Below are 18,921 nucleotides of genomic sequence, written 5' to 3'. Positions count from 1 at the left end.
ATAACAAGTTTACAATATAATAAATTAGGGGAAATCGTTGTCAAGTCTTTCTTTGCTATGGCTGAACCTAGGGATAGAAATGCCCGGCTTACTGCAGGCTGTGCAGACTAGCAGTGATCTTAGACTGTTTGGGTCAGGGATATGTATTTCAGAGCAAAGGAGCCTCCTCCAGATCACTGCTGGTAGTTCCAGTGTTCAAAGTAAAGTCTCCCCAGCAAAAGTTCATTAGTCACAGGAATGCTGCACAAAAGTAGAGGATGTAGAGGATCCTGGCTCACATCCTGAGCACAACAAGGGTCCTTGTGTTCTGCTGTTCATTACAGAGGTGAGAATCCATATGCCAGTGTGAGCCTGGGAGGCCACCAGTCTTGTCTCTGAGAGCACTGTTTGCTTTATTGAGGTGAGGCGGTGGAACACAGAATAACCTCTGTCCATTCGTATTTGTGGGGAAACCGGTTGGCATTATATAACACCAGGATATTCCTGCCACAAGCCCTTAAGGCTAGTGCACAGGACAGCCACCACCCTCTGTGTAAACTGATGGCTTTGGGACAGAATTTAAAGCCATGTTATGCTTGTTTCTGGATTTGTTCTCAGGAAGGATTCAAAGAAAGCAGAGCCAGGCTCTTTACAGTGGTGTCTGGTGGAAGGATGAGAGGTTGTGAGCATGAACTGAGACACAGGCGATTACCTGGATCATCAGGAAATACTTCTTCACTCTGTGGCTTACTGGGGACTTGCACAGGTTGTCCAGGGAGGTTGTGAAGCCTCTGTCCTTGGGACAAGTCAGAAGCTGCCTGCACAGCTTCTGTTTGAGCAGGAAGTTTAGACAAATGACCTCCTAACTTCAGCCAGTCTGTGGTTCTTTGATAAGATTCTCCTCGAGCCTTTTATTTGTTGTCCTTCACTGAATTTTCTCCAACAAGTTCCCACCTCTTGTTCTGGGAAGCCCAAAACTGGATGCTGGTGAGAGATGGCCTCACCGGTGCTCAGTAGAGAGGAAGGATCACGTTCCTCCTGACAATGCTCCTAATGCAGCCCAGGATGCTGCTGCTGGCCTTTGTCATGAGGAGGGTGCATTGATGACTTAGGTCAGTTGTCCACTGCAATCTCCAGCCTCTCTCTGCAGTGCTGCTTTCCAGGGATGTGTTCCAAGGGATGCTGTCCAGAGTGGTGGCCCACCTAGACCTGTGTTTTCTCTGTTTCCTCTACACAGACGCCAAACCTGTTGCTGTTCACAGAATTGTAGAATCACTTTATGTTTCCCATTCACGTCACTTGCCATATTTGAGAATATAAACTAAAAATGAATTCAAAAGATATGAATCTCTAAGACTCAAGTTCAGGTTATTAAAGTCCACATCTGTACAAATAGCTGCAGACAGTTCCTCTGTTTGCGTTTTTAAGGCCAACTGTGAGCCAAAGCCAGCTAGGTTTATTAGCTTGAGTGCAGTATCAGGTTAATGTGGTCAACCTGGACAAAGGCCAGGGAATATTTTCTCAATCCAGGTATGCATGCTTGAAATTGTAATGCCTGTAGCATGCAAATATGTGCTGAGGCCCATGCAGATGCCTAGATTCTGTTTCTTTATTGTATTTCTAATACTGCTTCTAATAATTCATCTGTTGGTTATCTCAGTCCCAGCCACATATTTTACCTTTGTGATTTAAGAAGCTATGGCCTAGTGCTCAGTTGGAAGATCAGATCCATCCTCTTCAAGTATTGGAAACGGTTAGAAAGAGGCATTCTTGCATTTGGATGGCTGTTATCTAAAACGTGCCACTGCCAAGACAGCAGGTTCAGTTCCTCATTGGGGCATCAAGGAAAGGGATGGTTTACAAAACTATAAATACTTTATTATTCTTATAATGGATTCCAGACATTCCAGGTCTCTAAATGCGTATCTCATATTACCACCTTGGCGAGCAGCTGATGTTGTCAAAAGAAGCCTCCCTAGCAGGAACTGCAAAACTGCACTGTTCCATGCCTCAGTCTCACCCAGGGCCAGCTGAGGAGTGGGCAAATCACCAGGATTTGTTTTGCTGACTGTGTGTTGTGTTGTTGCAGCACGTGAACAATCCTGACTGTGCTTCTGGAGGAGTTCCATCTCCTGGAGCTTTTCGTAGGAGCCTCTCTGAGACCTGGCCTCTTGCTGCATGTTTTTTTGCTACACTAACTGCTGCTTGAGCATTTTATTTCATTGGCTGAAGAGACTAAGCTCATGCTAGGCAGCGTGAGAGACCAGGGCATTTCTGCAAATCCATGTTCCCAAACAGAGCAGACTTGTCACTTTTTGTGCTTATTGCCAGTGACTGACAGTCCTGGAGTGTACTGTGTAGGATGAAGGATGGGCTTATTCTTTATTATTGGATAATTTATTTTCTTCTTCTCTTTTTTGTTCTTTTTCACTTCTCTTTCCATCAAAAATTCTGGTTCATGCAACCTGTCAGTACTCGAGATAAAAAGGGATGGCAAGAAAGACCTGTGTGTGGCTCCTCTACCTTGGAAACCTTACTACTGAATCAGCAGACCCATGAGCTCCTTGCAGCACACAGCAGGTTAGTATTCAGATGCTCTTTTCTGCTATTGATGCTCTAATGTGCAGTGTCATGTTTTCTACTTCTGCAAAATCAGGTGACTGCTACAGAAAAGTAATGCATTGGTCCATTCCAGTGTCAATATTTTCACACATTTAAGTAGCAATCTGAGACCAAAGATTTGCTTAGTAACACAAGGGAGGTCAGCAAGGTCAAGACAAGGAGTAGATCTGTGTAGCCAGCCTCAGGAGCCTGTTTCTAGTGAGGCAGAGATACCTTATCACATTAAAAGATTCCATTTGATGGAGATAATTTTAATAATGTAAACTTGGTCTTATAGCTAACATGAGTTTGCCTGGTTTCAGCTTGCACTACTGGAGCTTCTATAATTGTACACATTATTTTGCCACTTGCAGGCATGGACAGTTCTGTGGCCTTTCTGTTCAGGGATGTCAAATGTCACACATGACCTTTTTATAGAACACTAGAATGACAATTATGTGATTCTTAAGGGACTTTGGGAGTTCAGCTGGTCAAATCCTTTGCTCTTAGCATGTCTAACATCAAAAATTGGATTAGATTGCTATGAGCCTAATACAGTATTTTTACGTCTTTCCTGTGCATTTTTTTCTCTGATTAAAACTGCTTATGCTGCAACTTGTGTCCTCTGTCTCATGTACTTCTGATGTGAGCCTTGTAAGAGGTGTGTGACTGTCTTTAGCTACCTTATGGATGGTTGTAGGGAGGACAGCAATTGTATCCCACTCCTCACCTGCTGTTCTCTGCTGAGCAAGCCCAGCATTCTTATACTCTCCACAAACCCCAGTCATCCTGGGGGCTCTCTGTTGTACTTGATTCGATTCGCTGTTTTGAAACCGGGCGCTCTACCTCAAATGTAGTCTTATAGGTGTAAGTAGAGAGGAATAATTGCTTTCCTCAGCCTGCTCCCTGCAATCCTGCCAGTACAGGTCAGGGTACACCTGACCTTTGCTGTGAGCGCCTTTGTGGCTTGTGCCAACCAGCACTTCAAGCTTGTCTTCTGCAAGACAGTTGTACAGCCAGTTGCTCCTCAGCCTGTACCACTCATGCTTTTCCCATTCCAGGCACAGGCTTCTAACTTTCCTGAACTTCACAATGTTTCTATCCATCTGTTTCTCCAGCCTGTTGTTCTTTTGTGTTGGTTGGCAACTCTGTACTTCAGCTTATTCACAAGCTCATTTGAATCTGGTAAACTTAGTGAGGTGGAGTGCATCCCATCATCTCAGTTAATAATGAAGAATTTAATTTACTGCTCTCCCCAAAACAACAAGTTATGTGTTGCTGGCTGGTACTGCTCCATGTTTTTTGGTTCTTCATTTCCGCTTGCTTGATTAAGTTGGCTCCTGAATTTCAAGGAAAGGAAAGAAGGTATGCTAAGCAGCAGCCAGGGAATACATGTCCTCTCCAGACTATTCTCCTGTGTTGAGTTCCTGTCCTGTATGTGACATGCAGAGGTCTCATCATCTCTATACTGTGAAACACTTGTATCTGTTCTGCAAACATCAAGGCTCAGTCCATTATATCCACTACTTATTAGAAAGCTGATTTCATGTTACAGGCTGTATTTGGCCTATAGAGAAATTACTTCCTTTAATAATCACCCTTCTTTTCAGTAAACTGAACAGATCATGTTTCTGTAATGTCATTGTTAAGAAAGATCAAGAATGAACTATGAGGATGATTTGGTATCTGGTATAAAAAAGTATTTTTCAATCATACATGTAGAGCAGTGAAGGAATCGTCATGTGTCTTGACACCTGCACATCCTCTGCTTTCATTTTCAGAGGGTCCAGCTGCTCGTGTTAACATGACTGATTCTTTTTTCCTGAGGTTTTACTTGGCTTTTCTCTCTTGGCAAAGGAGACAAATTCCCCACAAGCCTGGTGACCAGCTTCTCTGGCATTAAAGATCTGCATAAGGGAGCTTATTCTTCATAGCAGTTTTGACTCTGGAACTGTATTCTGACTCTTGGTTTTGTTTTAGGCTCAAGATGCTGAGCCGTTTGTCAGGTTTAGCAAGTACTGTTTTGCAAGAGCTGTCTGGGGAGGATGGAGATGCAGTTACTGAACCATCTGTTGCTGTAAGTACAGTGTTATCTAAAGACTTTGAGATCTTATTGACAATTAGTTTGGGGAGTGTGATTCATTAGACTGCAGTGAGAACTGTCTCCTGCTTCTTCCTTGCTGAGTGCTAGACTGAGCTGTCATTCCACTCTGCTTTTCTTCTACTCCTCACTTCTTAAGTCAGCATTTCTGTTGAGCAGACCATAATCTCCTCAGTTTCCACATTTCAAGGAGCCCTAACCCTAGGAAACAAACTAGAATCAGGGTGAAGAAAGACTTTCAAGAGTACTAGTGATTGTGTGTAGCAGAAGGGGAAGCTCTTCAAGGTTGAGTGACAATGGGAGACTTCATCTCTTTGCTGTCCTTTGGTACTGAGACAGTGGATAGTGTGTGAGGGTGTCTCGTTTCAGATTTGTTCATGTGGTGTTCAGCAAGGTACTCTTTGTTTTTGTGTGTTGGCTTACAAGTTTTTTGAACTTTCCTCCTCGTTTCATCTAACTCTATAGTTCTGCAGGCTCCATGAAATGCAGGCAGGGAGCAGAGTGCAGCATTGAGGACTGGAGCTGAAGATATCATGTGGATGCTCTGGTGTAGGCTGTTTATAGTTTTTTTTCCTTCAGAACACTCATTTTGTTGTTTCAGGTAGAAGCTTTGCAGTCAGAAGCAGAAAGCATGGAGGAGGCACCTGAGGAGCTGTTGGAGCGCCTAGCCCAAACAGAAAAGCTTGTTGTTCAGCTGAAGGATTTGATTCGAGAAAAGGATGCCCTGCTCCAGGAAAAAGAAACTGTATTCAAGGTACTGTTTCTTTCTCTGGGGACTGAGAGTAAAATGCTGCTTCATTTTTCTGTGCAAGCCAGTCTCTGGTTTCTTTTGAGCATGGGATACCTGCATGACGAATGGTGTCAGTTCCAGAGAATTATTGGAATTTGAAGAATGGACCCTAACCCAAGAGATGTAGGATATCTTCTGTTAGTTTGATTTGGTTAATTTGGTCTAGAGTAGATAAGCTACGTCCAAGTTCCACAGCATTTGTCTCAGAGCTCTTTGAGGCCCATGCAGATTCCTAGTGGCTCTGATAAATACTAACACCTTGTAGTATTTTGGGGTTGTTCTTTCCCCGCTTCAGAGTGTTTTACACAGAGTAGCCTGTGCTGCGCTCATCCACTAGTCCAGTGGTTTTATGATGCATTCCCAAGGGTACGTGTTGCCTACCCTGAGGTATGGTGGCAGTACAGTTACTTGAGATAGTTCTGAGGGACTGCATATAGCAGAGGAAGTCAAACCAAGTTTGTATCCGTTGCTGGGTGAAGTCTCTGAGTGCTCTGTCCCTTGAAAGGAAGTGCTGGGCTAGAAGCTACAATTTTGGTATGTGTAGTGTTTCAGAACAAAGGTAGTTTGCAGATGTGTTTTAAATAGTGCTGTTACTGAGGAGGCAGGGTTAAACAGAATATGGCAGACTAACAAGCTGTGTAGCTTTTTCAAGGTGGTGCTTCTTGTGTGACAGCACTGGAGTCTAAGGTGCAGTCAGTTTGTGTCCTTCTCTTACAGAAAGAGCGAGAGGCTGCGGATGCGAAGCTGATGAAACTTAAACTTCAAGCTAAAGCCAAACTGGCCTCTCTGAACAAACGCATCGAGGAGCTGACAGAGAAAGGATCACCATCACCACTGCCTACACAGGCCTTAGCAGAAGAGCTGGAGTATCCCAAGGTTGGGGGAACAGGGGTGCTTAAGAGATGTAGCTTCTATCGATAACTGGTGTTGCCTGATGCTTCAGGTCACAGTGAGCCAGCAGGGCCTATTTGTCTTATTAGCAGGATATTCATAGTTCCAGCAAGGATGTCTGTGCCTGTGCTTTAGGAAGCCTATCTGTCCAGCTTCCTCGTACTGCAGACTCTCTTGGAATGCTCAGCTTGATCAAAGGCATGGGCTAGTTTCCCTTGGCATAACTTTCATAATCCATTGTAGCCAAACTCTTTCCTGCAGAAACTGTGTGTCTATCTGAGCTATGAGTTGCAAAATGTTACCTGTCATGTCAGTACAGCAAAGGTTGGCTGGAGTACAAGAACAAAGGGATAAGGAGGTCATTGAAACTGGAAGGCAGTAACCTAAATATAAAAAAAATAAGTATGTCTTTTTTTCCAGTCATCTAACTTCCTGAGCCATCATAAAATTTATGCTTGACAAACCATAATTGTGTAGCACTAGGTAGAAACTGAGGGGGAAGTGTCCTCTACGAAGACATTAAAGAGGCTGTTAGCTACTAAGTAGAAGCTCCCATGGGAGCTGGTAATTTTTGAAAACCTGACTATGTGATCAGCAGAACAATGTTTTCTTTAAAAAGTTGGTAATATTATGGAAGAGAAAATGGTTTCTAGACATCAGATGGTGTTTATTAAACCAGAGGACATAAAGGTTATTTCAGACATTGAAAAAAAATTAAAATATTATAGGAAACAATAAAAGGTGCATGTGAGAGCTGTCAGATGAGAGGTGACTACTAATGAAGATCAGTTCTATGACTTGTACTGATTATTTTTGATTGAGAGCATCACAAAATCACAGAAATGTGCTTCTGTAATTCCCAATACCAACTTGAGAATCTTTCTCAATGCAAAACACCATCTGGTTTCATACATGAAGAATTAGACGATCTCAAGGACTGACATGATAGAAAAATAAAGCAGGATTTAACCAGTGCACAATCAAGCATTTCCAGTGTCATGACACTGTATACTGCAAGGCCATGAGCAACATTTCCTGGCTGCAGAGGCCAGTGGAGACCACAGAGGCTGTTCAGCTGTGTCACTTGACATTGCTGTCCTGGTGTTGAGGCTCTTTTTTAGCTTAGCTATATGCAGCCTGTGTCTGTAATATCTGTGTGCTGTTACATTACTTCATGTAGACTTGCTGTTGAGGTCTGGTGAGTGTTCTTGCTTCAAAATTCAAATTTATCAGTTGAAGAGAGCAAAAGGAGAGAAAGCTGATCTTCAGTTAGCTGGCACAATACAGGTTTTAAAAAGAGGCCTTATCTTTTTTACATACCGTTCTAGCTATTCTACTGAGAGTTACAAGGCCTTGTGTGGAGTGTTGTCATGTTGTGCTCACTTGGAATCAGGAAAGATAAATTCTGAGAGCAGCAAGACACTTTCTGTTCTCCCATCATGTTAATAGCTGGGAGACACTCAAACAACTTGGTTATTTAGTCAACCAAAGTCAGAGAGGAAACATCATTTCTTTCTACAGTTGTATGAGGAAGGTGAGCATCAAGAAAGTGGGAGAACTGTTAAAGGGTAATCCAGATGAATGTATGAATGTCAATTAGCAATTAAGAAAAATTTATACATATATGGATATATTCAATAGACATATACATATATAAATATTCTGTGACTAAATATACATATATTCATATATAGGCATATATGTATATATGCACACGCATGTATATGCAGACGTGTTAATACATGTGTGTATAATAAGAACAAGTACAGGTATTCTCAAACTGGGGATGCAGCAAGTGTTGTGGAAGGCAGGAGAATGCAGGAAGCTTTTTAATTTTTTTTTTTTTGTAGGGGAGGAAAAGGAAGTGAGGGGGTTGATGATATGATTTACTACTGTACATAACTGAACTGAAGTTTGGGTCAGACTGGGAGTGAGATTCTGTCGAGATATAAATTTATATTGCAGAGGGAGAAGAGATAAAAAACTATTCAAGTCTCTAACATAGAAGAAGGAGAGTTTACGGTGCTTGAGAAATGTGGGCCTTCTAATAAGAGGAATGAGAGCTTGAGACAGTCTCCAGTGGACATGGTATGGACCACAGCCTTATTTGGTTTGGGTTAGAACATAGTTTGAGTGAAATTATGTTAGGGCAGTTACCTGCAATATGTATTTGACCCAGAAAGCACTAGCTTCTTTCTTGCATGGTTACATGAGAGGATACAGAGTTCTTTATTTACACTTATTTTTCCAAGAAGATGCTGTCTTGAGTTACAGGGTATTTCCTTAGAAGTTACCCTGCCATTTGGAGGTAAAAATTCTCGGTCAGAGTTTCTGAAGTGTTGAATATTAGCAAAGGGCTGGGTTTTTTTCTCTCTGTTACGTGGTCCCTGTGGGTAGGCTGTATTTTAAATATCTAATTAGTACTATTACCTCCTGGGCTTTTAGCGGAGTGTCTTATTTTGAGAAGAATGGAAATATCAGCTTATCTCTTTCTATCAGATAATGTTTGTGTACAGAACAATTGAGGCTCCTCTCAAACTTTTGAAGTGGGTAAATAAAAATTATTTTCAAATATAAGAGTTTATACATTTTGGAAAAACATAATATTTAAAAGCTTGAGCTCTGGGAACTTTGTGGTTGTGTTACTGTCCTTAATTGTGGCACTCTGTGTAATGGTCAGTGTAAGAGGCTTTTCCAAATCCGACTGGAAGTATCAATCCTGAAAGCTAATTACAAATAGGCAAACTAATCCACCCATCTTCCCCACTAGCAACTCTTCTGCCCCAGACTTATAAGTTATGTATATCCTTGGCTTCTTAGAGCTTCCTGCATTTCTGTTCTTTATTTTTCTGTCCTGTTCTATTTCTAAATTTAGGTGCAATTGAAGCTTCCTTGTCTGTCTGTTCTGCCTCCTGCCAATGACCTTTTCTGTAGGTTAAACATCTTTTGAGGAACAGTAGCCTCTTATTTCTGTTGCACTGATTTATAAGTACTTTAAAACGCCTTCATAATATTTTCAGAATGGGTTTAAAGACATACTCTGTAGAATTCCTGTGTTATTGGTGGTATTTCACCCAATACCTGCCACAAATAAAATGGAACAGATGCATTTTATGTATATTCAGTACAAAATACCCAGCACTGAGTGCTCACAGTAGCTGCAAGTGCTGAGATGAGAACATTAGCAAAGGGCTAATATTCTCATAGGTGGTGAGGGACCTGCCCTCACCCAGGTGCAGAGACAGAGTGAAGAGTGCAGGCATAGTGTGCTGGGTTGTCTGAGTAGACACAGCCTAAGCACATTTTATGTGAAATATTGTTTACATTTCTTGGTCTTAAACAGAGGATTTAAGTGCTTCAGAGTGGAGTAGAACTGATAAATTTTTGCCTGTTCCCTTTGCTTTTATCTAATAAGTTCATTCCTATTAATCCTGTAGTGTAAAGAGATTTCCATGGGCATTTTCTGTAGTCTTGGATGTCTACCCCTTTGTCACACTGGGAATATTCTTCTGTAGCTAATTTAAAAATGTTTTTATTTCTGGTATTAGAGAAATTTGTGATGTTAAAAAGCCTCACAAATCAGGGTAATCATATAATAAATAATGTATTTAATAACCTAATTTGCCTTAGTTTATATAGTGAGCAGTCATGGACTGGTTAGCCCTTCCAAGTGCTTTGACACTTCCCAGTTAAAGGCATCTTTAACATCTTTAACTTCTCTACGTAGAAATAGGGAAAATAGTTACCTAACATAGGACAACTTCATTTAAAGAAACAAAAGAAATGTGAAGTTAAGAAATGTAGCAATGTAGTAAAAATAGCAGTAAATAGTAGTAAAAATAAGCATCTGATAAGGAGTCAAAAGTGAAGTAGCATTTTAGTGTGTTTTTAGAAATTTATTTATTTAATTTATTAACCAGTAATAGTGATAAGTTTACTTTTTTCTGTATCTCTTCTTCCCCCTTTTTTTCTCTTGCAGTGTCAGAAAAATGAAAATACAAGTGAAGGGCATAGAGAAGAAGTAGAACTACTGAAAGAGCAGCTCAGAGAGCGAGAGGAGACTGTTCAAGATCTGAAGAAACAGCTGGCTGTAGCAGAAGTAAATCTGAAAGATGCTGAAATCAAGTATGCAACACAGGTACATTTTTTTCTGTTCATCAGTCTGTGTTTCCCACATCACTGCTTAGACAAGTATGATAGAATAGAACAGTGCTTACACAGCTGGTTTTCAATTCTCTTACCTCAATTTTTTTCAGTTTTTTTCCTCCTCAAATCACCTAGGTCCATCAATTTTACTGCCTTTGGCTCCTCCTCTAAACATTATGTTAAGTCTTTCACGATCCCAAATGATCTTCTCCTGCCCCCCATCCTATATTCCCAGGCCAGAACCACCCCTGGTGCAAAAGGTGCCCTGCAGGTAAGAGATGGATTTCACCCTTGGACAATGGGACTGATTGCTCACTTAGGAAGGAGGAAACAGTCCCTGGAAGGGCCTGGATAGGGTGTCCCTTCCTCTGAGTCAGAATTTGCGTTCTTCTCTGTCTGCCTTTGCTGTTCTGCGAAAGGCTTTGCAGTAGCTGGGACTGGAGTGTTCTTCCAGATGTCAGGCCTGCCATGGCCTGCCTGTGTTTTGCTGTGGGTGTGCAGGGCAGCTGCTTATCACAGAATGTAACAGCTTTAATGTTACATTGTAGTTATTTGTGGAAAGATTTTTTTTAATACTCTAAATTGCGGGTTTAGCTTTTGATCTGTGATTTGGGCTGCATCCTATACAATTAAAAGCTTAGAAGCTTCATGAGCTGTTAATCATCTAGTAATCATATATTTTATTATTCTGCATATTTGTAAATTAAATTCTATGCTTTTTGCTTTCTGGGATTTGAAATCTTATCAGTTGTTATACACATATTAGTAGGATAAAGACACCAGGTAAAAATACCATTTGACCACGATGATGTATAGGATTGTAAAGCTGAAAACTCCATCACACACACAGTATGCTGGTGCATGTTGAAAACAAGCCTGTGTGTCTGTCAGGTTCATAACCTTGTTGGTTTGTTTTTATTTTGTGGTTTATGTTTTCAGCTGAGTTCCCTTCAGGAAGTGATTCAGGAGAAGGAAGCTCTCCTGGAAGAACATATGCGCCAGCATCAAGCTGAATTGCTCAAGATGGTTGTCCAGGCAGATATGGAAGTAGAGATGCAACAGGTATATTTCATGTCATAGTCATATCAGGGAAGGAGGAAGGAAAAGGACTTTAACCAAAAGACACCCTGAAAGAACAGTTCTTGTTAAAGTAACTCAAAAGGGACAAGAAGAAAAATGCTTTGGTTGTTTGGAGCGTTTTGGAAAGCCAGTTGAGACTTTGAGTCCTGGCGTCAATCTGCTGGTTTGCTCTCAAAGAGAAACAACAGTTGAAAAAAGTGTTATATTGTTGTGCTCCAGTTCCCTATTCATGAAGCAAAGTAAGCTCCTCCTACTCTATCAGGGCTCCAGACTAGGTGTCAACAAATGAATTAATTCAGGCTATCAAAGTAACTGTTACATAAATGATGTGTATCAATGAAACATGGGAATCTAAACTTACATTGGTCTCCCCAATGCTGGAATAAACTTGTCTCTCTCACAGAACCTGCGCACGCTCCAGAGAAAGGTCGAGGAGCAGGAAGCAGCTCTCATAGGACGAACTCAGGTGGTAGAACTGCTGCAGCAGGAGTTACATACTGCTGAAAAACAAAATCAGGTACCTGGTCATGCTGTTTATTGCTTTACTCTGTGTATGTGTGTGTGTGTGTGTATGGTAGATGGGGCCTTTGTCAGTAGCTCAGAAGTTACCAGATGAGGGTTTTTTTGGCACCAGGTTTCCATCATGAAATCAGCTGGGGCCACCCTCCCTGGCTCAGGTGTTAGAGCTTGCAGATCTATTTGCACAGCTTACAGCAGGGCTTGCCAGACAGTGGAGTTCTGCAGCTGCCAGCTCTTGTGATCCAGGTCTTGGGCAGATGGACAGGGTCTACATCTATCCATCCCCATATTGCTGACTGTACTTTCAAAGCCAAATGAACAAACCTCTGCAAAATGCAGAAGTGCCTACCACAGTGCTGCTGAAGTGTCAGTGTTTCTGGACTGCAGTGTCTGGGCCAGATGAGAGCAGAAACAGCTATTCTTTGGGATGTCTTGCTGAGAACCTGCTTATATGGTGACACAACTTGTGGAGTGGGATTGGGTCTCACTTCATCAGTTTGGAGTGTGAAGAGGATGAGATCAAGTCTGTGCATATATGACTATATAGACATGTGCTCCTTGAGACAAGATTAAGAACACAACCTCTTAAAAGGTTGGTTTGCAGATAGAGGATGAGTGTATTGTCAATTTTTCCAATATCTGAACTTCTGAAAATTCTCCATCCCTTTACAAGAGACTTACACTGAATCAGTCTCATATTCATAGGCTGCATGATCTTCAGCTAGTCTAATGCCAAACCTCACTTGGATAATTTTTACACACTTGTGCCCCACATATTTTCTTTGCTCTGTGTCCTAGCCAGGCACAATGGTGGGTCCTCTTACTACTGTGAAGAGGTAAAGAGCTTCAGTGAGCTGACATGTACTCACTGCTGACTGCATTGCTCAGCAGGGTGTATCATGAGATGGTGGCATAGGCATCTTCATGACATGGTTGTTGGGCTCCCTTGGCTTTTCCTCGGTGTCTTTGACTTCCCTCATACATTCTGTGGTTTGAAGGAGACATGGTGTAGGTACAAACTTGAGGCCATGTGGCTGAAGCCTACCCATAAAGTAAAAGGAGCTCCTCATCAGATTCCTCCTGAAATTGGCTATGCTGGCCATCCACAGCTGCAGGAGGAGGAAGTTTGACAACAGGAGTTTGGGCAAGTCTAAGGTCTGTTTCTGTCTCTTGGTCACCTTAAATCTCTGGTAGACCAGAGCCTTCTGAGATCTTTCTTAAAGCAATAGGTACTGTGTGGAGCCCTCTGTTATCTCCAGATTCATATTTCAGCATTCCCCTTTCACATACACACTTTCGTTCTGTTTTCTTTAAATTCTACTCTGTAACTGTTGAGTTCCCCCTCATTTGTTGTAGCCCTTCCTCCCGTTTTTGGGAAGTTTGCTTTCTTCTAAAAGAGAATTCCTGGCTACTGTTGCATTGCATCTTTCTTCTAAATTCCCCTCCTCCAAATCAAGACTTACCTTTTCTTTACCATAACTATAAGGAGTTATTTCTCCCAGCATTGCTTCCTTGCATTTTCCAAATACTGGGGCAATTTCTTTCTAACAAATTGAAATTTCTAACGTGTTTGTTTCCTCCCTTCTGCTACTCAGGTATTTTAAAATAAGGATTAATGAAAACCTTAAAACCTTAAAATATAATTAATTCAATATAATTTGCTTTGTCAAGGTATTTAACTGGTTGAGAGAGAAATTAATTTCTGTATCATTTTACAGACACTCCTAGATCAGTGCCAGAAGATGGAAGTGGAACTAAACTCCATGAGGGATGTGCTAGATGCAGAGAGACAAGCGTCTCAGGATCTCAGGGAGAAGATGGAGCTGGAACTAGCTGAGAGGAAGCTGTCTTCCCATCGCTTGCAGGAGGAGGTGCAGCATCTCTCAGAACAGCTGCAGGAGGCAAGAAGAGCACAAGCTGAACTAGAAGTGAAGTATAAAGACCTGCAACAGGAACATGGGCTGGAGGTGGAAGAGAAAAACCGGCTGCTCAGTTGTCTTACAGTGGCCGAACAAGAGCTGCGGTTTGGCCGTGCTGTCCTTGGAGCTGACAAGGACCAGCTGAGACAGGACATTGGCCAGCTCTTGGTGCCATCTGTGGAACATGGAGCTGCAGCACACGGACCACTGGGTGAGCAAGCATGGCAGTTGTGTGGAGCAGGTTCTCAGGAGCCTGAGTATCACTGGGTTGCCTTCTCTTTGACTTTGTTTTTATAACAGCTTATAAGAATGGCTTGATGGAAGAATTCCTAGTTGCACAGGGGGATAGGAATGGTGGTGCTGTCTCAAACTAAGGAGGTCTAGTTCGTTCCCACTGTTCTATCTTTGGCAACTGCAAGAGGAGCAGAAGTGTGGGGCGGCATATATGGTGCTTTGCTTGTGTACTGTCCCAGCCTCTTGTCTTTTGGGGCTTATAGATTTCTTGAGCTGGATGTATTTTTTTAGTTGATTTTATTGACTTGTTGGATTTTTTTCCGTCAGCTTGTGTAAGTCCTTTTTAGATGTACCACATTCTTCACAGTCTGAATTTCTGCTGAAATTATAAGTAAAACAACCAAGAAAAGCCAATGATACCATTTTCACCATAGACTTGTGTTAGAAATAATGACACTGATTTTGTCTCAAGCTTTTATTTCAAATTCATTTTCTTCCAGCTTCTTTGTGGCACAAAGCTAAAGCAGTGACTAAGAGAGAAAGGATTTCATAAACTATTGTTCATGTGTGTGAAATGGCCGTAGTTTGGCAAAAAAGACAAGAACAGACCTTAACTCCCCTTTTTCCCTTCTGTCAGATGAAGTTCTACAGAAATATGAAGAATTTGTCTGCCGTCAGGATGAACTGAAATCGCAGCCACAAGTGCAGCTTTCTGAACTGGAGCAGCAGGTTTGATATTTTCAAATGATTCTCGTTAGTTTTTCTGATATATTTAGGAACTGAAGCCAAATTAAATGTCTAGAATTCCATTTTTTATCATGCATTGCTTGAGAAAGACTTTTATTAGTTCTCTCAGCTGATGGGCAAGCATGTTATGACTACAGAAGCCTGGGAAGAAGTAGAAGTCAATTGGAGTAATTTAAAAGTTGCCAATTGATTTTTTTTAAAAAATCAACCAAATTATCAAAGACTAATATGTATTTATAAATGATATTAAAATTTATCTTTCTCCCTTCCATCCTGTTTAAACAGGATGAATCAACTTCACCAGAAAAAACAATAGATCAGGAAGACCAGAATGAGACTTCACTCCTACCCACAGAGAACTTGGAAAGACAGAAGACAGAAGGTCGTATGATTACCTTACCTATTTTAATATTCTTAACATACTTAAAAATCATTATAAAACTAGTTTCTTCAAAATAAGATGTAGCTGAAGTGCTAGCTTTCCCCAGTACAAAATGCTGATAGGTGGTACTTCTGGAGGAAGTATTTTTGATAGCTTTTGCTGAGACACTAAGGGACTCATATATATGCCACATATAAAAAAACCCAGACAATTACATTGGTTTTCAGTGTCTGGTCATGTAGATTGGTAGCAGCAGTATCACAGCTCTACCAGAATTACACTATAAAACCATGGATTCTCTCACATGTTTACTTTAGGGTCTGGTGCACTATGATAGTAGGCTATCTTGATTTTTACGAAATAGATTTGTTTTCCTTCCTGTCATTCAAAGATAGAACCTCTTCATAAGAATCCTGGGGTATAATCACCAATAAACCAGATTCCTACAGTCCTAGAACATCACCTTTGCAATCACCTAGAACATCACCTCTCTGCAATCCAGAGAGAAGCAGCCCTCTTGAAAGGTTGCAGTTAGGCCTCTCTGAAGCCTTGACAACCACAGGTCTCAGCCTTTCTTCATGGGAGGTATATTCCGGCCTTCTGATCATTTTTGTGGTTTCTTCTGGACTAACTCCATCAGATGCACATCTGTCTTGTACAGGGAATCCCCAGAACTGGACACAGTGCTCTGAGGGGGGTCCCACAAAAGCAGAGAAGAGGGTGAGAATTGTCTCTCTCGGCCTGCTGCCCACAGCTCTTTTGGTGCAGCCCAGGGTATCATTGGCTTTCTGGGCTGCAGGCACAAACAGCCAACTCCTGTCCAATTTTGAGTTTACCAGAATCCCAAAGTCTTCCTCTATAGCCTATTTTCAGTCCATTCACCCTGCAGTCTGTGCTGGTACTGAGGATTGCCCCAGCCCAGGTGTTGAGCCTTGCACTTGGTTATACTAAACCTTGCTCTGCACAAGAGCTGCATGGCTGCATTCCTCAAGCTTGCCCGGGTCCCTCTGGATGGCATTCCATCCCCCCAGCAAAATCAGCTGCTCAGCCAGGTGTCACTATGGGTGCACTCCACCCAGCTGTCTGTCAGCAGCTGGGACACTAAATAGTCCCGGTGCCAGTATGGACTTCTGCAGGACCTGCTTCCCACTTGGATGTTGAGCCACTGACTTTGTACACAGCCATGCAGCCAGTTCCTTGCCCCACCTGGCAGTCCACCTGTCAAACCCATATCTCAGCAATTTTGTAGCAGGGATGTTGGAGAGACTGTATCAAAGGCCTTAAGAAGTCCAGCTTTCAATCTGATATCATGCCCCAAGCTACAATTGTGTACATCCAAAATGCACTGGAAAACTTCAGTCAGGTTTCTAAAAAAGCAGCTCCTCCCTCTACTGAAAGGAATTCCACCTGAAAAAATGCAGTGACTCAGAGCTTCACTGTCATGTTACTTAAAACATCTTTCCCAATGATGTTTAGCTGCATGTTTACTTCAAAAAAAGCTTTGGCTGTTGTTGTTGTTGTAGTTCCGTTCAGTGGAAATGTTGAACACTTGATTACTGAGGTTTTTTTGGATCTTAAACACTGGGAGATGTAATTTCTTTTTTAAAACTGCCGAAATATTAAAATAAACATAAAAAAATCATCATCTTTCAAGTCTGCTATATAGGTCCTAAATACTTTGTTACTCCTTTTTGTGCTGTGAATTTGTCAGTCTTAATTAAAGTGGGATACCTAAAACTGCCCACTGTAATCCATTGCTAACTTGGATAGAATGAAATAAGGATTTATAGTTATCTTATATTTTGCAATTTCTGATGCTTCTCAAGCAGACCTCAACAAATACCTTCAAATTTCAAGCTGTTGTTGTTTGAAATACAAAGATTCTTGAAATCCTTATACAGTCTTCATTTTCATGGGTTTAGCAGTGCATTAGACCAGAATATCTGTAACTCGCTTTATATCTATATGGATGCTTTAAACTTATTCAGGCAGCTCTTCGAATGATTGAAGGTCTCTATTCCTGCTCCATGAGGGAACATTGAATGAAGCTTTCCATAGTTCAGTTGGTGGAAAGACTACAGTATAGTATGAATCAATAAAGGAAACTCATTATCACAGAAAACACAGAATGCTTTCCAATTGTTAGAATTCGCAAAACATTCATTTGAGCTTCCTCAATATTCATAATACTCGGCAAATACGGTTTTGTATAATCAATTGTATGTAGAAAAGTGTTTAAAGGAGTACAGAAAAAAAAACCTTGTACAGTACATTGATGGTATATGTGTCCTCTCTGCATGCTCAGAAGTGAAAAGTACAGAAATTTGTGCCCCTCAGAGAATGGTTTAACTTGGTCCTGAGTTTTATTTTGCATATATATTAACATATTTTTTATACCATCATTGCTAGTTAACGTGTTCCCAAAAATGGGGCCTGATTTTTTTATGCCTCTAAGTTGGTATTTCTGGGGAAGACACAGTATTCGTTGCTTCACTGGCTCCTATACTAAAAAGCTGAGGCATCACTTAATACATTAATTAGAACTGAGATGTATTTTCTTGTACATTTACAAGAATTTCTCCTATTATTTTTCCAAATGAAATTTGAAACATTTTGCTACAATAGTTCTTTCTTTGCTCTCCTTCATAAAGATGTTTCTTAAAACTTGAATCTCTATTACATGTCTTTCCTCATGTCTGTATGACAATGACTGTTCTTTTCTAAAAACTGCTTAAAACAACATGTTGGTTGTGTAGTTGCCTCTAAAAAAGAAACTAAACCCATATTATCCCATGACCATGTTACGTATCTCCACTACATAAGTGTTATTAACAGCCACGTGTCCTTTCTGGAAAGCTCCTGGAAGAATATCCTGTTGCTGTCTAAAGCAAAGACTGAAGTTTCAAAGAAATTTTTCGTGTTTGAATGTTTCAGAAATACCACATTCGCAACTTGTTCTCGAGGAGTCTCAGCAGGAAGCTGTGATGGTTGCAGAAGATGCAGAACAGGTAATGATTAAGCAGCTGAAATAAGCTAAAACTAAAATAGGTCAAGGACTGGCCTTAAAACAGCTAAGCTGTCATGGTCTTTTTTATCAATCCTCTTTGGAAGGTTATTATTAACTGGATTAATGATGAAAGACAGAAATAGCTTCCAAATACAGCTTGCACTGTATTCGTAACAGACTGTGTTTCCCTTTGCCAGCTCTGTGGAAATCTTGTGTTCTTCATCCACCCAATCCTCATTTGTGCTATTTTCTACCTGTTGTGACTTAGTTTTTCAGCAGAGCTATGGGCTAATCTGAAACAGCTCTCTGGAAATAAAATTCCAAAGGCTCAGCGGTCATTATATAAGATGCCTTTCAAGCCAGCCCTGTCCACTCTCACTGCCCTGATGGGCACCTGGCTGGGGGGAGCTGTGTGCTCCTTGAGTGGGTCACTGTCCTTGAGCTACTCCAACGGTCCAGCTGCAGGTGCAAGTGCAGTTAGGCTGTTGTTGGGAAGAATGCAGGATTAGGAACCTGCTGCTTGGC

At 41.3% G+C, this 18,921-nt stretch overlaps 1 protein-coding gene across 2 annotated transcripts in view; it reads left to right on the top strand.

Moving 5' to 3' along the window:
* Window positions 1-18,921, top strand: part of GOLGB1 (golgin B1) — a 40,338-nt gene that overhangs the window by 624 nt on the left and 20,793 nt on the right. The window contains exons 2-12 of one of the 2 annotated variants that reach the window (XM_066318971.1): window positions 2,452-2,559; window positions 4,561-4,657; window positions 5,283-5,435; window positions 6,189-6,347; window positions 10,342-10,500; window positions 11,448-11,570; window positions 11,992-12,105; window positions 13,826-14,237; window positions 14,898-14,989; window positions 15,293-15,389; window positions 18,324-18,397. In XM_066318971.1, coding sequence (XP_066175068.1) covers window positions 4,568-4,657; window positions 5,283-5,435; window positions 6,189-6,347; window positions 10,342-10,500; window positions 11,448-11,570; window positions 11,992-12,105; window positions 13,826-14,237; window positions 14,898-14,989; window positions 15,293-15,389; window positions 18,324-18,397 — 1,473 coding nt within the window. In that variant the 5' untranslated portion in view covers window positions 2,452-2,559; window positions 4,561-4,567. Of the gene's footprint in view, window positions 1-2,451; window positions 2,560-4,560; window positions 4,658-5,282; window positions 5,436-6,188; window positions 6,348-10,341; window positions 10,501-11,447; window positions 11,571-11,991; window positions 12,106-13,825; window positions 14,238-14,897; window positions 14,990-15,292; window positions 15,390-18,323; window positions 18,398-18,921 lie in introns of those variants that run through there. The other variant, XM_066318972.1, reaches the window with a different exon arrangement.

This window comes from Sylvia atricapilla, chromosome 5 (genome assembly GCF_009819655.1).
Source record: "Sylvia atricapilla isolate bSylAtr1 chromosome 5, bSylAtr1.pri, whole genome shotgun sequence".
Lineage (NCBI taxonomy): Eukaryota > Metazoa > Chordata > Aves > Passeriformes > Sylviidae > Sylvia > Sylvia atricapilla.
This window is presented reverse-complemented; position numbering and strand designations above follow the sequence as displayed.